The sequence below is a fragment of the Lichenostomus cassidix genome, chromosome Z, assembly GCF_008360975.1.
Source record: "Lichenostomus cassidix isolate B80296 chromosome Z, HeHo_3.0, whole genome shotgun sequence".
NCBI lineage: Eukaryota > Metazoa > Chordata > Aves > Passeriformes > Meliphagidae > Lichenostomus > Lichenostomus cassidix.
Window position 1 is genome coordinate 50,877,189 of NC_139511.1, and position 25,725 is coordinate 50,902,913.

The 25,725-nt window shown below is 37.2% G+C and overlaps 1 protein-coding gene across 2 annotated transcripts in view; it reads right to left on the reverse strand.

Annotated features, from left to right (window-relative positions):
• CERT1 (ceramide transporter 1) overlaps positions 1-25,725 on the reverse strand; it is an 80,313-nt gene that overhangs the window by 25,111 nt on the left and 29,477 nt on the right. For both annotated transcript variants that reach the window (XM_085042783.1, XM_085042784.1), the window contains exons 4-6: positions 5,751-5,858; positions 4,822-4,960; positions 3,782-3,865 (exon numbers count right to left, since the gene is read on the reverse strand). In XM_085042783.1, coding sequence (XP_084898909.1) covers positions 3,782-3,865; positions 4,822-4,960; positions 5,751-5,858 — 331 coding nt within the window. The remainder of the gene's footprint in view (positions 1-3,781; positions 3,866-4,821; positions 4,961-5,750; positions 5,859-25,725) is intronic.

Here is a 25,725-nt window from a genome sequence, read left to right on the forward strand (position 1 = left end):
CATCATATGTTCTAAGCCTCTCTTTAATGACTAGTTTTAGAGTAGCTGTGATAGATGCAGAGCTGCAGACTTAAAGTCAGTGCCCACAGTTCCTTTCAGTCATTACAATTATGGGCAAAACTGAATGTGTTGCAGAAGGATGTAAAACCTATTTCTTTGAAGCGATGATCACTCAGTAGGTTCCTTATGATGGATACAAGTATTTTGATTCATTCCTAATAACAGGAAATATCTGTCTTTCTGAACATGTTGGGAGATGACCTCAACTCTTAACTCAGGAACAACTGAGCTTCAGCACTTTAGAAGTACTTGTGAGATTTTCTATTTGGAGAGGCTGAACATCTTTCTGATTCCTTTTTTACACTTTTTTCATGTCTGCTAGAGATTAATTTTTTCAAAATTAAATCAGGCATCTGAAGATCTATGTTTAAAGGTAAAGACTAACACAAAAGTGTTCTTACTGTTGCAACTGCCCTTTGGTGATCAAATTGCATGTTGTCAACTGAGAAAAGCAGGATAATTTGTGTCCCACCTTAACTTCAATTTCAACATCTTCCAAGTGGCTCCTTTTTCATTATTCCATCCTGTCCTCTATTTCTGATTTATTTTCTCTTACATTTCATACAAGGAATTCTTCACACCATGCTTTAGCCTTCAATAGCTCTTTAGCTTTTCTCTCCTACACCTGTTAGGATAGGTGTTTTCCCTTCTTGTTCCCAAGATTCTGCTTGTAAAACTTTCCCACTGCTATATCAAATCTGTTTTTCAGTGAAACAGGAAAGTATTCTAAAGACAGGAAGTAGAAAGATGCTCTTTCATCTTTTCCATTTTATGCCCCCTTAACATTTTATGTCACTAAACTAATTCTTAGTGAAAAACAAACATTTTTGTCCATGACCCACTTATTGATACCTACTGTTGTTATCTTCTATGGAATAGCAATAGGACCAATATGATTAGTTTTCCTCTAAGAACAATCTCAGTTTTTCAGCAATATCTTGGCAAATATTCTTCCTCCATTCAAAGCACAAAAATCCAACATAAACCTCCACTTTACATTAAATTTCTCTCCTTCAGCCTTTGTACCATTTTCACCTTTATAGCTCCAGTACAAACGACATCTTACATATTCAAGTAGGTTCCTTAAGTAGGTTACACCTTCTCTTCCTATTCTTAGATAATTTTAATCCAAATATGTTCCCTTTCCAGAGGGGATGAATAGGAACACTTTGAGATCAAGATTCTCCATTCCTGAATATAAGATCCCAGTGGGTAAATACGCATCAGCCAGATACCATACCTTGGTGTTTTATATAACTGATCATGGTTCCAGTCACCAGATCTTTTAATTGGAAAGTGACCAATGTATTTAAACAACTTCACAGTACTGTACCTGGCTCTTCATTTAAAGATCCTAGAGAACATGGAAAAGAAAGTTTCCTTATCCATATAATCTTCAGAGCAGTACTCAAATGTCCATAATCCCTTTAACTTCCTCCTCCCACATGGAGAACAAATTGCAATCGACAATGTGAATATGGTCCCTTAGGTCAGTCTCAAACCTAATTATTTAAGCTTTAGACTGGTACACTAGTAGTTTGAACAGTAGGCTTAAACACTCCTCCATATCACAGTAAGCTAAATTAAGAGGTTGAACCTATGCCTCACTTCATGAAACACTGAGGGGAGAACAGTCTCAGAATAAACAGGCAACCGCTTCTCCGCCACAGTTACAAAGATTGCTACAGTCCTTCCAAGACTGGACAGAAGCTTCAAGAAGAGAACCTGAAATTTGAAAAACCAAATTTTAACAGCTGCTCTAAGGCTAAGCTTTAAAAAAGGGTGAAGTTGAAGATAAATCGTTCATTGACTGTTAGTCTGAAATTTTTTTCTGCCCAATACATGAGCATGGCTGTCTCAATATCTAATTCCCCCACTGCATCACTTATAATTCCACTTGAGGGCAGAGAGTTTAATTTTTCATTTCTAATCAAGCTTTGCAGCACTCAGCTACTAAATATTTAATGAATTTAGCTGTTAGAAATCAAACAGACACAGAAAAACTGAAATGGGGATAAATATTTTCATAGAAATAATTGATGGAAAGTACATTTAATGGCATACAGGAGTCATAATAACTAGAATTATAACTTCTGCAAAAGGCAAGGGGGTGCAGAATTATTTCCTGTAGTGAGCCATAATGAGTGAGTTTATATAAAGGTGTCCATAATACCAAGTACCAATTTCTTAGCATCTAAGTTCCCAAAGGCTTGATGACCAGCTGTAATAAAAATACAGACTTCCTAATGACCTTACCCATACTGTACGCATGTATATAGCAGATGCACCAGAACAATGTAGAAAAGAAAAAATTTTCTACAGGTAAATGAAGCTGAAACTCCTACATGACAGTACAAAAATTAAGTTTGACAAAGACATCTCATCCAAAATGAATCACGCAGTAAAATTAAACTCTTACTTAACATTTGTTAAGAAGGCTTTTTCAGTTTTCTGAAATCTGACTTAACAGTTCTCAAAAAAAAGCACAGTTTCATATAGACATTAGGGTTAGTGGAACCATACACTTGCTTACACTTGCTTCAAAACTTCAGCCACTTCAGCTACATAACCTCTGAAATCGGCATTACAATTAACCCTCAGCAGAAAAATCTACTTATGTGACAAATTCTGGAAGTATCCTAAAGAGCTCCTTTAATTTCCCTTCCTTTCCTCTTCCATCACAACAGTTTTGGCTATGCTGTAGAAAAGCACTTAAATACAAGGAAATATGTAATACATGGGAACAACAGCCAATTAAAAAGGAAACAGAAGAGAGAAAAAGGCTTATTTTGCCCTATATTTTCCAGGTTCTTGATGAAAAGATTTACACTTTTAAAAACATTTTTGTTGAGTACTTCGGGAGATTCCATCACACATGCAATTGGAGGTGCAACTTTTCCAGGTTCTGTGAATCAAGTCTAAGAAATACCTTAGGACCAACTGACTTGTCAACAAGTAGAGAGCATAAACACAAAAATATTTCAGTCAGAAAACACATGAAGAGCTAAGAACACAAATAAACTTTAAATGCATACACAACTTCCTCCAGGCCAGAAATATCAGATTTCTTGAACAGCAAGACTTGCAGGAGTTCTTCACATTTGCTGCACGGATGCAGTGAGTACAACAACTAGTTCATTTATGATAAGAATAAAAATCAGAATTCTGTTCATTATAACAATGAAAAGGACTAAAATTATGATAAGGGAGAATCATTAACAGCGTTGTCTTAACCACTACATAGCTATGGTACTCGGGAAAATCATAGTGGAATGTCCCCAAGCAGAAAAGCACTGCACTCCACCAAACTCCTAAAGCAGGTAACATTTGCAATAACCTGTTACAAAATCTCAGTTCCCAATACCTGAATAATTCAGTTGTTTCAACAGCATTTTGTAGTGACAATGGCTTTAGACTTGGAATAGGAAATTCTGGCTTGACCAGCTTGCATTAGTATTTGTTTGAATTAAGAATAACTCAGAGAATCATAAAAGCTGCTGAAGAGTTATAACATGACTAAGAACTTCCATTCACATACACTTAAATAACTATTCTTGCCATTTTCTGCTTAAATGAGCCTAAGAAAAGAGCATAAGCCCTTTTATGAGCATAGAAAATGAGCATAAGAAAAGAAAAGAGCATAAATACCTGCCTCATACCAGACTTACCACCATACCATTTATTCTAATTTTCATCAACGAAAAAATTAGGACACACTTACATTTTTCCTTACTGCTGTTACTGTTATGTACAAAATCTCCATCAGGACGTACTGTAGGGAAATCATCTTCATCATCTTCTACCACTAAATTTGAGAGAGAGTGTGTTATGGGATTGAGAAAGCTTTACCAGTACTATGAGCAAGAAAGAATAAAGAGAGTCTTCAGGGCTAGCCAGCACTTTTTTCTGTAACAACAGTCATGAACCTTCCCTCCCTTTTGGGTTTGTGGGGTTTTTTGACCCAAAATCACTACCAGTGTAAATGTCAGTTAACATCAAAATCTTAACATTGCTCAGCACTGAAGTTTAGCACCCAATTCTCTAGTAAGAGCAGCATATTTTGGTTTACAAATTGATAAGTAGGGAGCCATGATTCAGCAGCTGTCTAATCTTCTACACTGAAAAGTTTAAAAAAAAGTGGAATTGCACTTCTCTGGTGTATTATTACTACCGAAAGTTTCAGATTGCCAGAACAAACACAAGGATGAATATAAATGTCTCAGTAGAGTGCACAGATATGACAACAAGCTGTGCCCTGATAGAAGCTATTTAGAGATATGTAGACATCCACAGCTTAGTCTAGTGTGGTCTCAAGTGTGCATTCAGTGCTCTATTTCCCACCAATACATCTCAGAAGCATTACTTAAGGCAGCACTTTTGATTTTTTTAAAACAATGTATTGTTTCTCTCAAAGCTAATATCACAGCTGTTTTTCAAAATAACAGGTAGAGACAGCGATGAATGTAATTAATGAGGGTTAGCAATTTGTATTCTATAACATAAAACACTTTAGAAGAGCATTTCTTTTGTACAGTTGACAGCTACAGGTTAACAAGAAGTAGATTTTTAAGCAAATCTGAATTCTAAAGTAAAAATAGCTAACATGTTTATGCATTTATGCAAATGATTGATCCTTTTACTAAAGAGTAAATTTAAGATATGTGTTTTATTTATGAGATTAAATTATATTGTAACTGCATTGAGATTTACGAGGTAAAGAGCTAAATACTTTTGAGGGAAGAGTTTTAGTTACAGTGTTACCTTTATCCCTCTGGAGTTCATCTTTGGAAACTGCATCTGCACAAGCATCAAAGTATTTCTGTAAAGTATCAACCTGTCTACACAAGATGTCTCTAAAGGTTTCCATTTCTGCAAGCTTCTCACGCAAGCTATGGCCCTTCTGAAAACACAAAAGAAAAAAGCCTGAAATGTTTCTACGCACTCAATAATAGCTCGATGTACTAAAATTAGGATTTAATTTTAAAAAATATTTCTGCAGGCATGAAGTGCACTAAGGGCATTTTGGATATCAGCAATTATGAAATACTGTTATTATCAGAAGAAACCACATCTAAGTGTTCTTACTCATTTTTTCACTGGTCTCAATGTTTTCTCTTGACTGCATCTGCTACTTCAGAGCACTCCACAACAGCTTATTAAAGACATGATCTTGCATGCTACCAGCGTTATGCCTATTTGCCTGAAAGCAGCCAGCTCTAGTTTAAGATCTTTGTTCCAATCCTTATTCCCTTTTCACAAGTTGTTCCTCTTCTGCTCTCCCAGAAGTACAACACACTCAGTTTATACATTAAACATTCATATGCATGACACAAAGAAAGCCATAGTTTGTCAACCAGTACTAACTCATACTTATTAAGTTACAGAATTAGTATTTGTTTTCATTTGGTGCCCAGGATATTCTGGTGAGTACACTAGAAAAAGTCAATGAACACATTCACAAGTTTGATTTTTCTTGCCACAGAAGATGACACCACAGTTTCAAAGAGACAATTGCACAGAAGCATGAGAGAGCTTCCTGTATCATCTGTTCATCATTATATGATGGACTACTGACACTCAGAGTAAACAAAATGTTTTCTATATTTTCCATCATTACGTGAATGAGTCTTCATATAATTTCCAGTTACAAATTGTTTATGCACAAATATCAAGAAAATTTTTGCACCAACCTTGAATGACGAGGTGGATGTTGCAGAGTATCCACTTGCTCCAGAGACAAGAGACACCATGGAGCCATGGCGTCGCAAACTTGATTCTGATCCATAGCCAGATTCAGTCTAGAAAGCAAACCACAGGCAAAATTGAAGTGCTGAGGCTTTTGATAAAAGACAAATCATGGAAACAAGACTAATGTAATTTTCTCTGATACCCACCCACTTGGTTTTTTGCAGTAGAAGTTTAAATAACTCAAACTGTGCCTGCATCTAAGATGTTGATGTAGCATCTGTAAAGTTATTATAAACTTATTTTTCATTATCATAGTGATTTGCAAAATAATTTGTTACCTACAACAAATTATGTGTCCCCAAAAAGACATGGCAATATATATTTAATAGTTAAAAAAGGGACAGTGTTTCATTATTTTGGTTTATGTAATTCCTAACAAGTAATTTTCATACAGCCTATTAAAAAATCTACATTGCTCTATAATTAACTGGGGGATTAACATGGTTCAGTCTCAAGACAATCAGCTTCAGTCAATCCTTTCAATCATACAAATACAATTTTCTTTTTAAAAGCAACAAAACAGAGATCAAAGAAAACCAGGCAACTACTGCTATCATTTTTTATCCTGTTTCAGGTTTCTTTAGCGAAGTTGTCTATAGTACACTGAAATGATTTCTTTACTGAGAACAAAAGTATACATAAAACAAGGTAAGACACTAAGAGAAAGGAGATGGTAATAGTAACTAATTGAATAATGAAAAAAGAAAAACATCTCTTGCTTACAATAACATTTAAAAGCTCTACAAATAAGTTTGACAAATTTCCTTGTAAGCCAAACAGAATTAGATACTGAAGAACTGGAGGAAAATAAATTGTCTAAATGTTAATGTAAATTACTTGCGCATGGCAAAGGAGATGAAAAATCCTCATAAAGAATGTAAGCAATAAACAGATGGTTCAGAATAATATATGAAATACTGTTAGTAGACGAGTTTGATCAAGTAGACAGAGACAACATTGTGAAGGACTTTTGACAGAAATAAATTCTGCAGTAGCACAGAAACTCAAATGGGTGTTGAGAAGGGGAGACAAAACAAATGGCATAGAACAAACAAGAAGCAATGATGAAATTCCAGCTGTTGTATATTTTATGGAAAAATGGAAAGCTGTATAGGCTTTGGGAAGGCAGGAGAGTGTGGTTAAGTGAAAAGCAAGGAGAAAGGTAAAGAGTTCTCTGAATTGTTGGTTAAGAATTTGGACAAAGTGGGACTAAGTATGTATGTCTGAGTTACAAGTAAGAGTTTGGGCATATGACTGCTTTTTTTAAAAGCATTTAATAAGCATAAGTCACCCAACACTTCGAAAAATTTCTTTTAAAATTTCCTTTAAACACAAATATAAAAAGACTACACTATTTAATCAGTACCTTCAGTATTTATTAAGCATATGCCAAAAATCTTAAGATGATTCAATATTGACAGTGAAAATTCATTTCGTTTTCTCTGCAAGTTGTATACACTAGGAAAGATGATAAAATTTCATTTCAATAGGATATGGCTTAAAGAGCAGATAAATTTTAAAATGTAGCCAAAGTATCAATTTCATTGAGGTTAGAGTATTTTAACTAAGGATAGCAAGCATTCTCTGATTGTTTTCTCCTTTAAGTGAGAAAGATACACCTATTCAAAACCTTGCTTTCGGCTTTGGAAGTGAAATTTCTGGAATTCTTATGTGAGATTTAATCAAAGCCATACCTTAATAGTCCTACTTTAGAACTTCTAAGAATAGATGCAAACTCATAAGTAGAAAATTTGATGGCTTATAGTCTACATCTGAATTAAATCCTTTTCTTCCACTATTATGCATACAGTCAATACTCAGCTAATTTAGTTCACAAAACAAAGCCGAAGGCGAAAGAAAAAGCCCCACCCTTCTTTCCATATCAATATGTAAGCTCAATCTTTTTAAGGTACCTTTTCAGCAGTGTATTTATTTGTCTGTCATTTATGCTTGTGATTATTAATTCCACTAAACAGTCTATCCATGCTACAGAATTGTACACATAACAGCATACGCGATTATACGGATACAGCTGTCAGCTTGCAAAGTCTACCAATAAAAAGTTGCAACATAATTAACTATTTGCAATTGAGAAGCAAATTCAGCAGGCATTAAGACCAGCCTGAACAGCACACAAAATGAATCAAAAGCATGTGCATTTACAGACCACGTTCACAAAACTGTGTCAGGCAATTATGTTCGAATAACCAAGAGGAAAAAAAAAATTACATTGAGACTACTTATTTTTCACAAGAACCAGAAAATAGGTACTCATTTCTAACTGATGCACAGACAAGCCATCCTGCTCACAACAGACACATGCAGGCAGATGAATACAAACAAAGAAAGCATGAATCATGCAAAGCCCCACCATTCTACTACCGCAACATCTAAACGAGAGCAGGTCACTGCCGCATTTATGTCTTGCAAAGCAGATCATCATTAACTATTCACTGCAGAAATAATCAATTACATTGAGAAGAGGAATGTAGACCCAAGTTTCTTCTGTTTATACAAATTTTAATTTCCCAAGATAAAAATTTGAAAAGCAGGTAGAGTTCATATGATAGAAACCAATAGTCTCTGCTTGAAAACAAAATTACTTGTAGAAGTTGTATCAATTCATACCATCAAGCACTAATGCTAAATCGCCATGCTCAGTAAAAAGATGCAGTTCTTTGAAGTCCCATGCACACATCACATCTTCAAAGCTACATTAAAACTGGCATTTGATAGTAATTGCAACACCTTCAGATTTCTAAGGCAATGCACGAAATCCATTAATCCTTTTGTTACAACAGACAAGAGGAGAGAGCCACATGACCCAAAGCTTCATGTGATCCTTTAATTGGAGCAGATGCTACTATCAGCAACAAGGCAGTATGTCAGAAAAGCTGCTTTCAATAAAAAAGTAAGTATTTTTAGAATCATATTGCAGATCTCCGTCACTGCTTGCATTGATCCTTAAGTGGAAAATAGTATGCTTGAGTAAAGCACAGACTCACAGCAAAGTTCTCCCACTTAAAAAAAATCAAATTAAGAAAATTATTCTCACATGTCTTCAAGGAATTATTTTGATCATGTCTCAGTTTAGCGCCAGTGAAGCACCTGAATGTACGTCTGTCCACCAAGGCAGATATATTCAGTCAGCATTATAAATTATTTATTATTTTACATAACACAAGCAGCAGGCAGCTCCTCCCTCTAAGGCATACCGCTTACCCTAGAAGGTGATGAAACAGATATTTGGACACAGTGACTCTAATCCCATTCTCTATAGTATTTGTAAAAAATCCTACTCAAACAGCCAAGAGATCAAGCCACAACATCTTATGAAAAAACAGAGTACAGAAAAAAGCAGTAGTACAAAAGGAAAGAGCTGGAAGATACTAAGAAAGGCTTGGTGGAAAATAGGTAGATAAGCTCTGTAAAACAACTATGTTCCAAAGGCAATTTTTAGACTTGCTGCAAATGCTTCAGAGAGATGTGTTAGTGCTAGGATGAGCCAAGGCAGGACTACCCTTGCAGTAGATGACTGCAGACAGCAATAACACAACAGACACTACAGGTAGGGCAGTACAGGATGCATTTCAGGGACTGAAGTTAAAGATATAATTATCATGTGACTATAGGTCTGATTTTTCAATTGTTCTGAAGCTGCTGACAATGGAAATTTAAAGTTGCAAACCCAAGGTGGTTGCAACCAGAAGGCCAAAATAGAAATTCCAGAATCCAGGTCAGAGCAGCTGGATGACGATTCCCTCCCCACAGCCCTCCCAAGCACACTGCAGATGACTACTTAAAATGAAAGAAGTAGTCATCTAGAGCTTCTACTTCTAATAGACCTTTAAAGAGCTTCTAATATGACCTTTTTTACAACTGCAAAGCCAGGAAAAGACATGTAGACATAACTTTCCTCCAGCAGTGATACATGTTGCAATTCAATAGTCAATACACATATTACGTCCACAGGAGAAAAGCCCAGGGATTCCACGGTGAAAAATAAGTATAAAAATAAATCTCTTCACTGAGCATAAGTGCCAAAACCCAAGATGACAATAACTGCAATACTTAGTGTACTTCCTAATAAAACTAAAGCAGCTTGTACTGCTGGGTCAGGAGACTACAAATGAGACTGGGAGAGACTACATTTACCCCCCCACGAATCTGGGCTGTCAGGACAGGGACAGGTAAGTTCTGTATTCCTATGGAAAACTAGTAAACTCCATTCTATTAGACATGGGCAGAAAATGCACTGATGTTTTGCCCTTAGCTCCCAATGCACTGAAGTAAGTGCTCTTAATTGTTTTCATGCTTTAAAAGATAGTGGGAATAGTTACAGATTTTAAACAACGAGTCAATTTCATTACACATTGCCTGATCTTGGCTTAAGGCTAACCCTTGTGCAACTGTGCCTTTAAATAAGAACAGTTCTGATCCTAATTGCAAGCACATGTCACACTGCTCTTTTTAGCAGTTATAAAAAATTGCATAACAATTATAATAAATATTATTACATTATTGCTATGTGTAAAGTTCAAAAGGCAGTGCTACCAGGGTTAATGCACAATTGCGAGCTAAGGCAGACGAGCCAAGAGGCAGCAGGAAAAGCTGCTGCACCAGTCCGAGAATCGGCTCTCCCATGGAGCATCCACTAGGTGGAGGGAAAGCCCGCGCCTTGCCGGGACTCAGCACGTAAGGATAACCCAGCCCGTCTCAACAGCGGCACCGAGCAGCGAGGACCAAACCACACCCCGTGTGCGCAGTTAACAGGTATTTAGGCAATATCTTACTTATACTTCAAAATGGCAAAGAAGGAATTAGTCCAATAGTTGGTTTAGGTGTATTTTTAAGCCTAAGGTATTTAAGTATTATATTAATATCCCCTCTGTAGAACTAGAAAAACATCTACCTACCATCAGTGGTATGGTTAAGAATCTTGACAATAATGAGATTTCGAAAGAGCATGGTCAAACAGCAATAGGGGCTTTTTTCACGTTTGTGAAAAGGTACTTGTGCAAGCTTGAGCCTGTTTTGGATATGGACTTGAAAGGCCTACACTCTGCTTAATCAGATCAAACATTTTCCTAACAAGAAACCCTAGGATTTGAAGTACAGGTGCAGGCAAGGTTTTCACTTGTACTAGAAGAAATGGACTACAAAAAGCTTTACAGCAACGCAGAATGTATCTAGCAGCAGATAAATATGCTTAGGCACCCATGCTTCTTAGAAATAAGAAAACTACCAAAGCAAATGCTCCTGCAAAATCCACAAAATCATTAAGTCCCTTGTTCACCCAGTGCAATTAACAGTTACCTTGTCACTGCTAAACTCAGAAACAGATTTTTTTTCCCTCCACACAATCCTTAAACATTCATTTAGCCACCAGAACAGAAATCACTGTGAAATGGTTGGCATACCCCTGATGTAATACACAGCAAGCATTGGACGACAAAGAAAGTTGGAATTGTCAAATTTCATAATATATTTGAAAAAGAATTTAAGGAAAACTATCTTACACCCTAAGGAAATACATGAGAACACATGCTGTTGAAACTGAGATCTCGTAACAGTAATTTGCAAAAAATTGGGGGAAAATAAGGGTTTACTTTTAATACATTTCTTGTTTTGCATCTCACACCCTATTATATATAACACAACTTTTTTCACTTTCAAAACCTATTCTTATTTCCTTCTTGCTGTAGCTCTTGTTTTTGTCAGTTCTCAATACGTACTTCCCTCAAAGCAAGGGAGGCTCACTGCACCTATTACACACTTGAACAAAAAATGTTATATGAAACAAGGGACTCCAAGACATGCAAATTTTGTCACATTCTTGATACAGTTTCAGATTCCTGACATTGTCCAGGGCTGAAGATTCATAAAAACCAGTCCTTCTACTGAGTCAAAACCATGTTTGCTTAAAAACAAGGCCCAGTCTGGTCTAAAAGCTCTTTATGCAACAGCATTCTACCATCAGTAGAAGCTTTATGCCTATTTCTAATCATACATCAATTCGACAATGTAAAGATTCGATATGCTGAACTCAAATTATCTAGGCAATAATTCTGTCCAAAGGTGATCTTATTTTTAAACAAAAGATGAACATATTTGATATAACGTTCTGAAGGCATAATTTTGTAAGTACAAAATCAACCGTTCTGCATGACAGGCAGAAAATAATCGGAATCATTAAGGTTGGAAAATGCTTCCAAGATCACAGAGTCCAACCTTTGAACCAACACTACCCTGTCAACTGTACCATAACACAAAGCCACCTCCAGGGATGGTGGCTCCATTACTTCCCTGGGCAGCCCATTCCACTACCTGACCACCCTTCCAGTGAAAAAATTCTTCCTGATGTCCAACCTGAAGAGCCTTCCTAACTCCAGCAGATCAACACTCCCACCCAACTTGTCACCTGCAAACTGAATGACGGTGCACTCTATCCTCTCATCCAGATCATCCGTCTTTCCCTCATATGCTAAGCAGGTCACCCTGTCCTAAAAGGAGATAAGGCTGGTCAGGCAGGACCTGCCTTTCACAAATGCATGTGCTGGTCACACTCAAGATACTTCTGTTCCATAACCTTCCCCTGCACTGAGGTTACCACGATCAGGCTGACAGGCCGTAATTTCCCAGATCCTCTTTCTGACCCTTCTTGTAGATGGGCACCACACCTGCCAACCTCCAGTTATCTGGGATGTCCCTGGTTAACTAGGGCTGATGGTAAGTGATGGAGAGTGGCTTGGAAAACTTCTACATGAGCTCCATCAGCACTGCTGGGTGAACCTCATCCAGCCCCATAGACTTGTGAGTGTCTAAGTGACATGGGAGGTCACTTCCTCCTGGGTTACAGGGAGGCTGTTCTGATCCCCATTCCTGTTTGGCAGCTCAGGGGGCTGGTTGCCCCAAGGATATTTGGTCTTTCCGTTAAAGACTGAGGTAAAGAAAGCATTAAGTACCTCAGCCTTTTCCTCATCCTTGGTGACAATGCTCCCCATCCACATGTCCAATACAGGATGGAGATTTTCACTGGCCCTCCTTTTGTGTAATGTATTTGGAAAAACATTTTATTATCTTATACAGCAATGACCAGACTGAGTTCTAGCTATGTTTTTGGCTTTCTAAAATTGTCTCTACATGACTTAGAGATTAAATAATTAATTAATAGAGATTAATAGTAATTAACAGAAATTAAAAATATCCTTGTACTCTTCCAAGATATCTGCCTCAACTTACACAGGAAGCTGTATTTGCAAGATCTTAAGCCAAATGAAGCTGGAAAAGGGTTTGGAGCACAAGTCTGATAAGGAGCGGCTGAAAAAAATTGGGCTTGCTCAGCCTGGAAAAAAGGATGCTCATGATGCCCAACGATTTTTTGTTTTTTCTTTTTATACCCCTTTTTATACACTTTTATACCCTTTCCCTTCCCTTGTACCCTCTACACACACTCCTTGTACCTAGTCCCACATGTTTGTAATTCTTGTAAACTCATATTTAGCTTAGTTTGTGGGTTTTGCAAAGCAGGAAGACCGCTCACAGTGAGAGGCCAATGGCTCTATACTATCTCAGAACTAGAGGCTCCAACCTTGGATGGAGTCTCTCTCTCAGGAATACATTTTGTAAACTAGGCTGTCATCTCATTTAGGGGGATAATTAAAATAGAGGGACAATTACTTCATCTATTAAGTCTCTTATTGGGGGATTTTAGGTAGATATGCTAATTTGTGAGGTCCATAAAATTGTATACATTTGGTAGGGGGTGGCCTTCTTGGCATGTTTTCACCTTTGATGAGTTGTGCACCTAGGATCCTATTAAACCAAGGTAATACCCTTTTTCCTTTTACTGCTGTGTCTGCTTCATATTTCTACCAGCCAAAAAGGCAACACTCAGAGGAGACCTCATCACTCTCTACAGCTACCTGACAGGAGGCTGTAGTGAGATGGGTAGCAGTCTCTTATTCCAAGCAGCAAGTGACTGGACAAGAGGAAATGGCCTCAAGTTGCAGCCACAGAGGGTTAGTTTAGATATTATGAAATTTTGTTCGTGGAAGGGGTTGTAAAGCACTGGACCATACTGCTCAGGAAAATGGTGGAGTCACCACATCTGAAAATACCGGTTTGAAAACCATGTGGACATGGCACATGAGGACATGGTTTTTCAGAGGTGAACATGGTGATGGTGCTGGGTTGACAAATGAACATGGTAATACGGAAGGTCTTTCTCAATCTTAGCAATTCTATTAAATACTTGATACACAATGGCTGTATCAAGATTTTAAAAAAGTTATAAGAAAACATTAATTGTTTTATGAAGATTAGCACGACACAATTCTGTAATTTTCAGTTCATGGGTTAAGAACAAGTCTAATACAATATAAAGCAAAATGCTAAAGGGATAAATTAATCTGAATACTTTCAGTGTTTAGACAGAAGACCTAGTTCCAGGTACAGAAGGGCAAAGATATGTATATAAAGCAGATCCCACACAGAAAACTTCATAAGCAAACTTAAATTACGCCATGAGCTTTGTGTGTTTCATATAAAAGATACATTTGGATATTTAAAGGCTAAAAATTCAGATAATTTCTAAAACCTTAGTGAATCACCAACTCGAAACATGAGCGTATGTCCTCCTGTCACAAGGTTTCACAGTAGTCTGTGTTCTAACAGGTCAGGACTAGGAAAATTAAGTTGTCATGCACTTCATATTACTTTCGTGTTAGTACCAGTTCATCTGTTTAACCTGCTCAATTCAGTATCTTGTGTGACCACTAGAGGGAAATAGGGAAAAGGAAACAGACACGGGTGGAGGTTACTATTGGTCAAAGACCAACAGTAACCCTTACCCTGTTTCTGCTCCAGTCCCTGGGCATAGAAACCTCCTTTTCTTGGTAGACAATTAAAACCAGAGCAGTTTTACCTTTAGCCTTTATAATTACATTTGAGACACATTGCTTAGTGAGGATAAAGTTTGCCACACAGTATGCTAGTAACAATGACATTTAGCTCTGAATAGATGACAGCAAATTAGAAATTGTAACAGAGATAGAAGAAATTATTTTGATGTCACACTTCTCAGCCAGTTCAAAACAGTGAATCAACTAAGAACACAGTCATTTCCAGTTAAGATTGTCCAAAGACATAGTACCAAATCAGCCTGACAAATGTTCTGGCCCAAATTCCTTAGAACTTCATCTAACAAGTAGTTGGGCTCAGTGTAATTTAGCTTTACAAAAACTTGATACCTGACATAGAGAAAATTGGGCACATCTGTCTGTAGTACTATGTCCAACATTTAGCTGCTCAGTCATTAGTCTGCAAACATACAAGCCATCATGAAAAGTAGTTTTATATACCACGCAGATGAATAGGCACACAATTTCTTCATGTACAGGTTATGTATCAAGTAGGCTCTCACCAAACTAGTTTTCCCTGTATGTGTACACACTTTGGGAAGCATCAGGAGAAACAAAGTTTTAGTTAAAGCCTACCAAACCCATTAAAAGTCATGAGGTAATGACACAGACATATTTCATCTGAAATAAGTCATTTACTCTATTCATAACACTAAGCTTATACAGGCTTACTTAGGAGTTCGTAAAAGTGTTTTATGAAATGCAGCTTTAAGAAAGCTCATCTTTGAAAATTAAAATATTAACTGATATTACATACAATATTAGCAAACAACATTGGTAAAGGTATTAAACTCATCTGTCAATACAAAAACAACCTCCACACTATCATTGTTCACTGATGCAAAAAGAAACAGACTGCTTTTATTTGCTGAAAGCCAACGCCCTCTGTGTAATAGGAAAAACAACTTCAAGCACAGCACAGGTCTCTACAATAAGCTGACCTACCCTGCCCCTTGAAGGAAAATCTGGAAACTGTTCAGAAAACAGCCCACAAAAGGCTGCTTTTAGCACATTACAAGAAAGCAAATCAAAGGATCTAGGCCCTAAAATGTTCAGGACCTTGAAGATAAACGTTATCATGAGTTTTACACAGAACTGTAATACTATTGGTCCCTATTAGGCTGTACAGTAAGCTTTGGGACAACATTCTGGTCTCACGTTGCTTTTCTTCCAGAGGTGTAGAAAGATAAAGGGTGCCAGTGCAGTGCTGGTACCAACACAACCTCCCTGTAATAAGCATTAGCTAGAGAACAGTATAATAAAACAAGCAGTTTAGTGCCTATTTAACTCACAACTTCGATAGTAACCAAATTCTCTCATTTCATGACAGCACATCTGTTTTGTATAAGCTACAGAGCCCTTTCTGTAATAACTTGTGCCTTCACTGCACACTGTACTATGAAAAGTCCAGGCAACTGCAGAAACACATTCAGTGTGTACGTCAGCAATTATTTTGTAGACTCATATTTCCTACATACTGCTAAAGTCCAATCCCATTGCTGGTTCTCTCACAGCAGTGTAGCCTGAATAATTCATCATGAGAAAGCTACACATGCAAAGAACTGACAAACTGAAACACTGATGTTACTGCCTGCAGAAATCCCAGTGTGCATATGGGTGTGACATAAGACTTCAGGAGAATGGCCATGTTCCTGCTGTTGTCTGCTTTGAACTGCAGCACACTGGAACTGCAGCTTTGAACTGCAGCTGACTTCATTCCGTTGTGAAGTGATGGGAGGGAAACTCCCATCTGACAGTAGGCAAGGTACTGTACCTTGACCATTCTGCATGGCAGTGACAAAATGCATATTCTGTCACCAGCTCTTCATACTCTAATAGATCTGCATATAGACCAGTTCAGACATAGAAAAAGCAGCAGCCATAAAAATGACAAAAGTGAAGCTATAGTATCTACATCCAAAAGCATTCCAGACTCACATCTGCCTCACAGTTGAGAACAGTAAAGAAAAACAGCAGATTTGCTGTATAAGACAGAGTTTTTATATAAAGACAGTATAAATCAACAAGGGCAGAAAACCTTTCCAGTCAAGTGTAACACAAGTTTTTCTCCTAATTGCAGCCTCCAGAAATATCCACGTATTTCAGAATTTCTTCCCATATGACCAAGTTCAAACCCAAAATGGAGCATGCTTTTTACTCCAGGTTCTGTCTACTGAGGATACTCCAAGAGAGACCACGTATGACCAGTACTGTCAGCTGAACCCTCTCCATCTGTTGAGGATGTGTCTTAGCCAGCATGATGGCCTCTTCTCAAGAATTAAAACACAAACCAGCCCAGTAAGTCTCTGAAGATCAATTAGATATACCTGCACCAACCTTAAGTCCTACATGTTGTTTGATTATATTATGGGAACTGTAGTCTAAGTAGATGTTATCTTTGCACTTTCTTTGTACTTTGCAAAATTGGCAGGTTTACCTAACAGATTTCCCCAAACTCACTAATATCACTAAACACAGAAATTCTGTATTTTCTGCTTAACCTTGCTTAGCATATTTGGGGACAGGTAGAAACAAGAATGGAAATAAGTAGATGCTGCACTTTTGAACAGCACAAGAATAATGCAAAACTTGAAAGAGACAGAATTTAACCAGACCTGTTATTTACATCTGAATGTCTGAGAACCACCAAAATGAGGCAAAAAACTTCATCTTATTAATAACAAACTGTTTAAAGACAGAGGAATTCTTTTGTTGGGAAATAGAAAATATTGTAACACAAGCAAGGAATAATTAATTGCCAAATAAAAAATGTGGTTTTTACCTTAGAATCAGAATGACTAGGATGCAAGATCTTTAGTACCACCTCCTGCTCAGAGCATGTCCAATTACATACTCAGGCCTACACCCCACAAGGATGCATTCTTCAGAGAATTATAATATCTATTTTCAAAGCCAAAGCAATTGTTACGAAACATAACTGGAACACACAGGCAAAGAAAGACTGGGTTGGTCAAAGTGAAACAATCTGCTTTGTTTATAATTAATCAAGCGTGTTGGGCTGGAATGGACAAAGCTTTACTCCAGCTTTAAACAGTACTAACTGTAACTACTTATTAATAAAGCTGCAACATAACAGCTGCTGTTTGAACATGGGCCCAAGAATGGCAAAAGGGTGCCAAGACAGACAAAGAACTATTGTTTTTGGTCCTGAAAGGGAAGTTTCAACAGTTTGGAAGTGACAAAATTTAGGTTTGCTGCAGCAAACATGCTTCTGTAGTCAACTGAAACTTCTGATTCACTGGCATTCCCCTAAAGTCTTCTTTCAGGAAATACATAGTTTTCAGTAATAAGTGCACTTGGCAAATTTAGTAACATCAAATGACATGCAATATCATATGTACTAGAGTTCCTGCTGATAACAGCTAAAATAATGGAATGTACGAGACATATTCAAGCTTAGTTTTCATCACTGAAATTTTATTAATATTTAATTTAATTTTAAAGAAAGAATCTCCTGTTATTGACAGTAAAGGAATAGTAACTTGATAATTGATCTAATATTCCCCTGAAAGCACAGCTTCTGTACAACATTGATAAGTTTCAGTACCAGCATCATACTGTACATCAGGGCAAGTAATTCTTATCATCTGAGCAGCCTCAGGTGCACTTGTTTGCTTAAACAAGCAATGTTACAGTAATACAAAAATCCTCACAAGTTACTCCAGATTAGCAGGGGTGTAGGAAGATGGACACCTTTCTATTTGGCGCCCCATTCTCCCAATTTTCTGATGCCTATGTTCATACCAATCAATACAGGATATTTAAACAGTAACAGTTAAATATTAAATCCCTTCTTCCTTACCACCATTTAAAATAGGTATGCTCAAGAGCAGAAATTCTGTCTCCTCTGCAGCCAGTCTATGCCCATGGATGACATTAAAATAACAGCAAATGCATATTTGCATGCTTGATCAGAGGAAAAAAAACCATCTTTTTGCAGACCTACAGTGAAAATTATACTGGAAGAATTACCTTAAGAGGTTCCAATAAATGGCAAGGACATTAAATTTAAAAAGCAGGTGCCCCAAGCCATGTTGTGTTTTCAAAAGAATTCCTCCAGCTCTTTAGAGTCACTTCAGCTTCTGGAGTTACTCTCTTTTTCAGGACTTTCACTGGATGGTGGTGATGTGTGTGCCTCTCTAAAGAGCCAAAAAGTTACCTCTGTTAAGTGTTACTATGTCTCATGGGGACTTATGCACTCCACCCATGCAGTTGAGCACTCCTCCCTACAGCAAGGGGGTTAACTATGATCTGTTAATATCACATCATTCAGTTTCGCTTTTCTTAAGTGAGCTTTCATAATGAGCACCTCCTAGAAGTGCTTTCAGAAGGCAAAGACAACTGCCTTTAGTAGACTGAGGCATACAGAGTATCCAAGACTTTTTTATTAAGCTGTTAATGCACAGTATTTCTGAGGTGATGAATAAGAATTCTGAGTAAGCAGCATACACTATTTGGCAAATGCCAATTTTTAAACTGTTTAACCACTCACTACTTTTACACTGCAGGTCTCTTTCTGTTCTTGATACCAAGAGCTTACCCTAATTTGAAGGGGCATTTAACACTTATGTCAAGCTTGACACAGGTCTCTCTCAACGAAAAATACTGTTTTCAGGGAGATCTTGTGAAAACATGCCACTCTGCCATGGAGAACTCAGACTCCTAGAGATTCTGTGTGTCATTCTGCTGGTCACAAAGCTTGACATTCCTGTAACTTCTATTAAATGAAAGTATACACTATCAAAACGATCTACCACACTTTTTACAAAGTGAATTAGTAACACCTTTGGCTTTACTACTGGAATCCCACTCGTTTGTAACAGTGAGACTGGCTATTTACTGCACAGCCAGCTGCAAGCTGACTCTTTTACCTTAGTTCTGGTCACCTCAAGACTGAGCAGTAGTCCCAAGACCAAGTTTACTTTAGCCAGGTACATGACCCTCTCTTAAACAGTGCTGCAAAAATTTTGACTGACATACTTTTAACAGCTTAGCAGAATGGTAGTGTCACAAGCCTTTCACATAATTTGATACTGTATTAGCACTTTTACAAATGTTTTCCTCCACACAGTATTGCACCCAAAAGGCAACACTCTGCTAATCTGCAATTTGAACTGCAATTTTCAGGCATACATTAGATATTTCAGAACACCCTGGTTCACCAGCTTGGCTATGCAGTGAATCAAAAATTTACTTTATCTTTTCTGTGCATTTGAATCTTGAATCTATTTGTATATTTAGCTAATTTAAAGGAAAGATAGGAGTAAGCCATATGAACTAAGCTTACCTTTTGGCGGTAGGGGCTTAAGAGAAGGAGAGTTCAAGACCTCCGCTAAGACTATGAAGACTACATGTTAATGCTCTGACTAGATGAGAGAAAACACTTTTTAATTAGGAATATACAGGTGATCACAGGTTCAATGGATACAAAGATTTAAAATTATTTAAAGTGCACATATATGTACAGCTTCAGATTCTGGTAAGTAGCTCCCAACAGAGTAACAGAGAAACAGCTATGAACTGAGATAGGCTAGATGATTTAGCAGTTCCTTCATGTAGACAATCCCCATACTGCACAACGTACTAGAAGCAGCATGATCACTTAAGAAGTGAACTAATCCCACACAGCACAATAATTATTACCCACAGCAGCAGAGCTGGAAAGACTGAAGTTGACAGAAGAGAAGCAAAAATTTCACACTTACGTACACAGGAGAAAAAGGCTTGGTTATAGGAAATATTGTACTGTACACATACAGGTCAGGTAACAATCTGCAGATAGTTCTAGAGATGAATCAAATTTAGTGGTTCTCAAGCTGAATAAGTTAAAAACGCATGGTGCTGTAAAATGGTAGCATACAAGATCCGAAGAATTATCCTACGTTCTACACAACGTGCAGGATCCTAGTAGAATACTGAATTCTATTTTGGTGCTATACTTCAGAGATAAATGAGGACTGAGTTTGGAAGAGAGCCATACAAGGTATCAGAAAGTTGTAAAAGATGTCCACATGAACAATTGAAGAATGGGGAACTGTTCTAACAGAAAAAGCCAAGAAATTTGAAGTGTTTCAAAAATGAATGGAATAATCGCCTTCCTAGATTTACTGTAAAACTACGTAATAAAGGAAAACTCGTATTTCATGAGGATGGCAAGAAATCCCTGTAACAGCAGAAACCGGCTAAAATGATTGCACGAGCCTTTACTATTACAACACTTCCCAGTCTAACTCACAGTGAAACACAGCACCTAATAAGGATGACTTCAGCTCATATAGAGGGAAGAATTAGAATGAACTCTATGACTCTTCCTTCAGGATGGTGCTTCAGCTTATTGCTTTGCTGACATCTATACCACTCAGATGTCACTGAAGAGCAAAAAGAAAAAGACAGTATTCACGACTGAAGGATGAATAAATTGAAAAAGCTAGACAGGGTACCCAGACTTGAGACAGCTACATCCTTCTCCTATGTATTTCCCATTTTACCTAAGGTTCTGGCCAAAATCCAAAATAAATAAGCTTATTACTGCCATGTTCAGAAGACTGTGCTTGAACTTATGTTCTTACTTAGTTATCAAGGAGTAGTTTTGGAAACACTTCAAATTCAGCTTTGCAGGGAGATGTCAAATGTGAACACACAAGAACTTAAGTTACATATTAACATCAACACACAACAGCGACAGAACAGCAACAAAAACACATCAAAGTTCCTGCATAAGCTTGAGCAACAGCTCATGGCTTTTTAGTTTCAAACTAGTACAGGGTGTTTTTGCAACACCTTTACGTGTGTGTCTCTACCACTCAGTCACTTGCCCACACTTTTCAGTCTTTTAAATAGGTAACAGCTTTTTACAGGTTGACATAGATATCTGAATGCTGTCCTCCAGCCTCTTCTCAGGCAAGCTGCACTGCTGCTGCAAGCCAGAGCCTCACAATGCCACAGTGAGAGTGGGTCACTAGCTTCCGGAACAAACTGAATTACCACAGAAACATAAGAGTGTATGCTAAACAATCCAAAATGCCAGCATCAAACAGAAACATTTAGACTTTGTTGTGTGCAACAACAAAAAGATCTGTATCATTCCTCTGCATATACTTTCCAATTAATTCTAAATTATCGTAATACTAATTTCAGTCCAGACTGGCAACAGATTTGGAGTGATTTACTTGCATGTTGTTATTGCCATTATCAGTATATTAAATCCATCTTAGGGCAGGATTAGAGAGGTATAGAAAAGACGAAAACCACCTTGTCTTCAGAGAATGCTACAGCTCTACTTACAGTTGCTGAAAACCTGTGGCCAAGTTAAATATGTAGTACCTTTCTGTACTCTCCCCTTCCTGTTGAGAACTTGAGCTTAATATTTCACAAACTGGAAGTCTTATATTGGTTTCTGACCGAATTAACAGGTCAAATTTTTTTGCTCTGGCACCCACTGCTAGTAAAGATTTACTATGAGGTTATCTCTATTTGCATTTTTCAACGTTTCTTAGAACAGCTACCTAAAAATAATCTCACAGAACAATATTTACATACAGTATTCAAACAAAAGCTTGACTTTAATTATAGTTAATGTGAAATTTCTTAAGGTATTAATAGGTTGAGGGAACAGGTAGATGCACTTGGGTTTCAGCCTGAAAGTGATGCATTCCAATTACAGAACAAAAACTAGGAACTGAGAAACTCTGGGTACTTATAATCAAGTCTGAAGTGAAATTTAAGGCTTCCCCTGAGTTTAAAAAAAGTTACTCCTGCATAACATCTTATACTTGAGTTTATAGGAGAAAAAACACAAAGACAGAAAGCAAGTTAATTTTAAAAATAACTCAGTATTTCACCTGATGTGCTTCAACCCTGTTTATCCAGAAGCTGAGTTGTATTACCAACAGATTTAAGCATCTGGCATTAACTCAACCTTTCAGGGCAGGAACAACTAGAGCAGTTAGATGAGGGGGGTCCATTAGCTCTGGATAGGGTATTCTCTGGGCTGTTATTAAGATGCTTCTCAAGTGCACAAAATTGTGATGCTCAGCTTTTAGCCACTGGCAGTTTTGCTTTTGAATGGTTTTGCAGTCATGCTAGCTAGTAAAAGTCCACCTCTACCACTTGTCCTCTCCTCAAACACCCACCTGCCTGCTTTTCCTGCTTCAACATCACAATTACTGTTAGCAGCAATATTTTTCAACGTACAGTGTAACAGTACATTCAGTAATCCTTTTAAAACAGTGCATTGACAAGGGAAAACAAAACATGCAGATGACCGTAACAGTGAAATTAATGACCCTTAACATTTTATGCATAAGGTAACTGCGTGCTTTTTTTAGGTTACTTGGAAAAAATGAACTCCATTTTATGTGGTTAACAAGAGTTTTCTAAAAATTTCAGGCTGCTGTTTTTAGGTCTTGAATTTTCTCACAACAATATTCTAAAGTGCCCTTATTGATTGCAATCAAAATTATGCTGTTTTAAGGTTTCTCTGAAGCCTTCTAAATTAACTTATGAACTAGGATCAACAGTCAGAAAATAATCTCAAAACTAAATATCCCAGTTCTAGCTTACTTGTTTGAAAATGTATCAGTGTTTAATAAATTAATAAACTGCTTTAATAACCACTTAACTTTTTCTTAAATTTGACTTTATTAGCCTGCCAAATCCAGTGTTTTGGGTTTTTATCATTACCTTAACTAGATCTGCACTTAAACAATGCAAAAATAGGTATCTGAAGCATCTTGCTTGGTTTGACAACCGGTAATTTAAGAAACAAGTTGTAGTATATAAAGAATTGCACAAAGTTAGAATTACTTAAAAGCTAAACTACCTTTGACCCCAAGGTTGCCACGCTTCCTCCCTTCACAAGTTATTTGGGGGAAAAAATGCTAAAAAAACAGATAGAAGCTTTACTCTTCTTAATGTTTCTGTATAACCCTACCCTAACTAGCTAACTCCTTCCCGAGTGTCTAATCCAGAGTGAAAACAATCAAGCAGTAGTCACCCCTTCTAGGACAATTTTTATAAGGGAGATAGGCCATCTTCATTTGAGGGGACAGGTTCCTTCATCCTCAAAAAAAGGACATTTATCAAGTAGGTTCAGAAAAAAGCCACCTGATGCCTTTCACAGTCAAACTTTGAGATTCATGCCTCCTGCCCAGATGTAACACCTAGTACCTCATCACCTCAAAATGAAAACCCACCTACTCCCTACATCCCAACTTACTAGATGTCTAGGTACCCCTCTGAAAAATTACCTTTTCCAGTCTGACACACCTAAGTCAGGTATTGTAAGAAGTACAGCAAGACTTAAAACAGTGTTTTAGTTTGACAAACAAAAGACTTTGCAAATACAGGGCTTAAAAACTCTCAATCTATTTTGCTGAAGAAACGTGAAGCCAATAATGAAAACATGAGTCTGTGTGCAAAAAAATAGAAACTACAATGGAACAAAATAGGACAAACATAAACTGATACAAAGTTTCTCATGAAGTATTAATTTCTAAATAAAGTGTCATCAAGTTCTCAACTCGGGTGGTAGATTAACATCACAAGATACTATTATCTGCACATCAGGAGTTCAAGTGAATTTGCTCAAAATAACTTTACTTATACAATTGTTTCTCATAACAAACAGCAATTCACTCCCCTCATTTCCTCACAGCACTGAACTAACAACATTTAAGCCCGTTTACCTACTCATAGTTTAGAAATTCCAAACCCCATTTGGAAACCATGGGAGAGACCTGGAGAAGGCAGTCTTTCAAATGATCGTTAAGAAGAGAGTAACTTTCCAGAAACATCAGCACTGTGCTGCTCAAGTACCACCAATGTTTTGACACCAGAGAAATGCCTGAAATATTTAAGTAGAAGATTTAACGAAACACCTAACCAGAAGAACAGACTCTTGGTTATACATGAACTAGCTCCTCATTTGCCTCACTGATGGCTTCACAGTAGTTTCAGACATATCCCTCCTCCAATTCAGGGAGATGAATGAACATTTTAGAGCTATACTTGAAACACTTAATGTGGTAAAGATTCAGGAACCTCAATACAAAAAACCCCTCAATTATAAAGCCCCCTGCAAATTCTAATGGTTTTTATGCTTGAACATTAGCTGTTTCACATTTGTCAGCCATCAGCTAACTCATTGGTTCTGCTAAGCAAAAAGTTTTTCTATGTCTGCTTATATTTATATTAATTTTAAATCAGTGTTCCCTCTGTTTGGAGCACAATGAAACCCAGTCAAAGTTTCAGTCTATTTTTCTTACTCTGACGATCAACAACCTTGTGATATGCTACATTAAGTCTCACAAACACACTTTTGTTAGCAAATAGCTTAAGCAGCCTACCAGAACTACCTACCCACTCAGTAAGCAACAAAGAACTTCAAAAACAAACAAAAAAAGTACTTTATGTAGCAGTAGACTAATGTTAATAAAAATGACCATTTAGTACAGGAAGTAATTTCCTCTCTTGGTTTTATTCAAATTAGTATGTGTCACTTGAAGAACCTGGTTCTCAAACAAAAGCATTTTTACCCAGAAGTAACAGCTTGTTAAAGAACTTTTGTTTGAGGTTTAGTAACCTGACCAGAAAGTTCCTTCAGACTAAGCAGACACAAATCTGAAGTTTTCAGTGCAATGAGATATTTTGCCCATCTTCTCCAACACTCAATCAAGTTTTTGGATATAAAACTTGCATGAGCTGAAGTAAATTAAAGGATGGATGAAGAGTTACTTAAAACTAAGGTTCACCTAAGTGTTGTTCATACAAATTTGACTCAAAAATGGGATTAACTTCTAGATGGCATGAAAACATTTTTTTTCTCAGATCCTATTGAAGTTCCATTGGAAAAATGTACTGTTTCTTAAATATTTTCCATACAAACTTGTATATAAATTACAGGATATAGCACTAACCCCACAATGAAAGTACAGAAACAAGACATTTGGAGACACACTCTTTAAGAACCACTGAT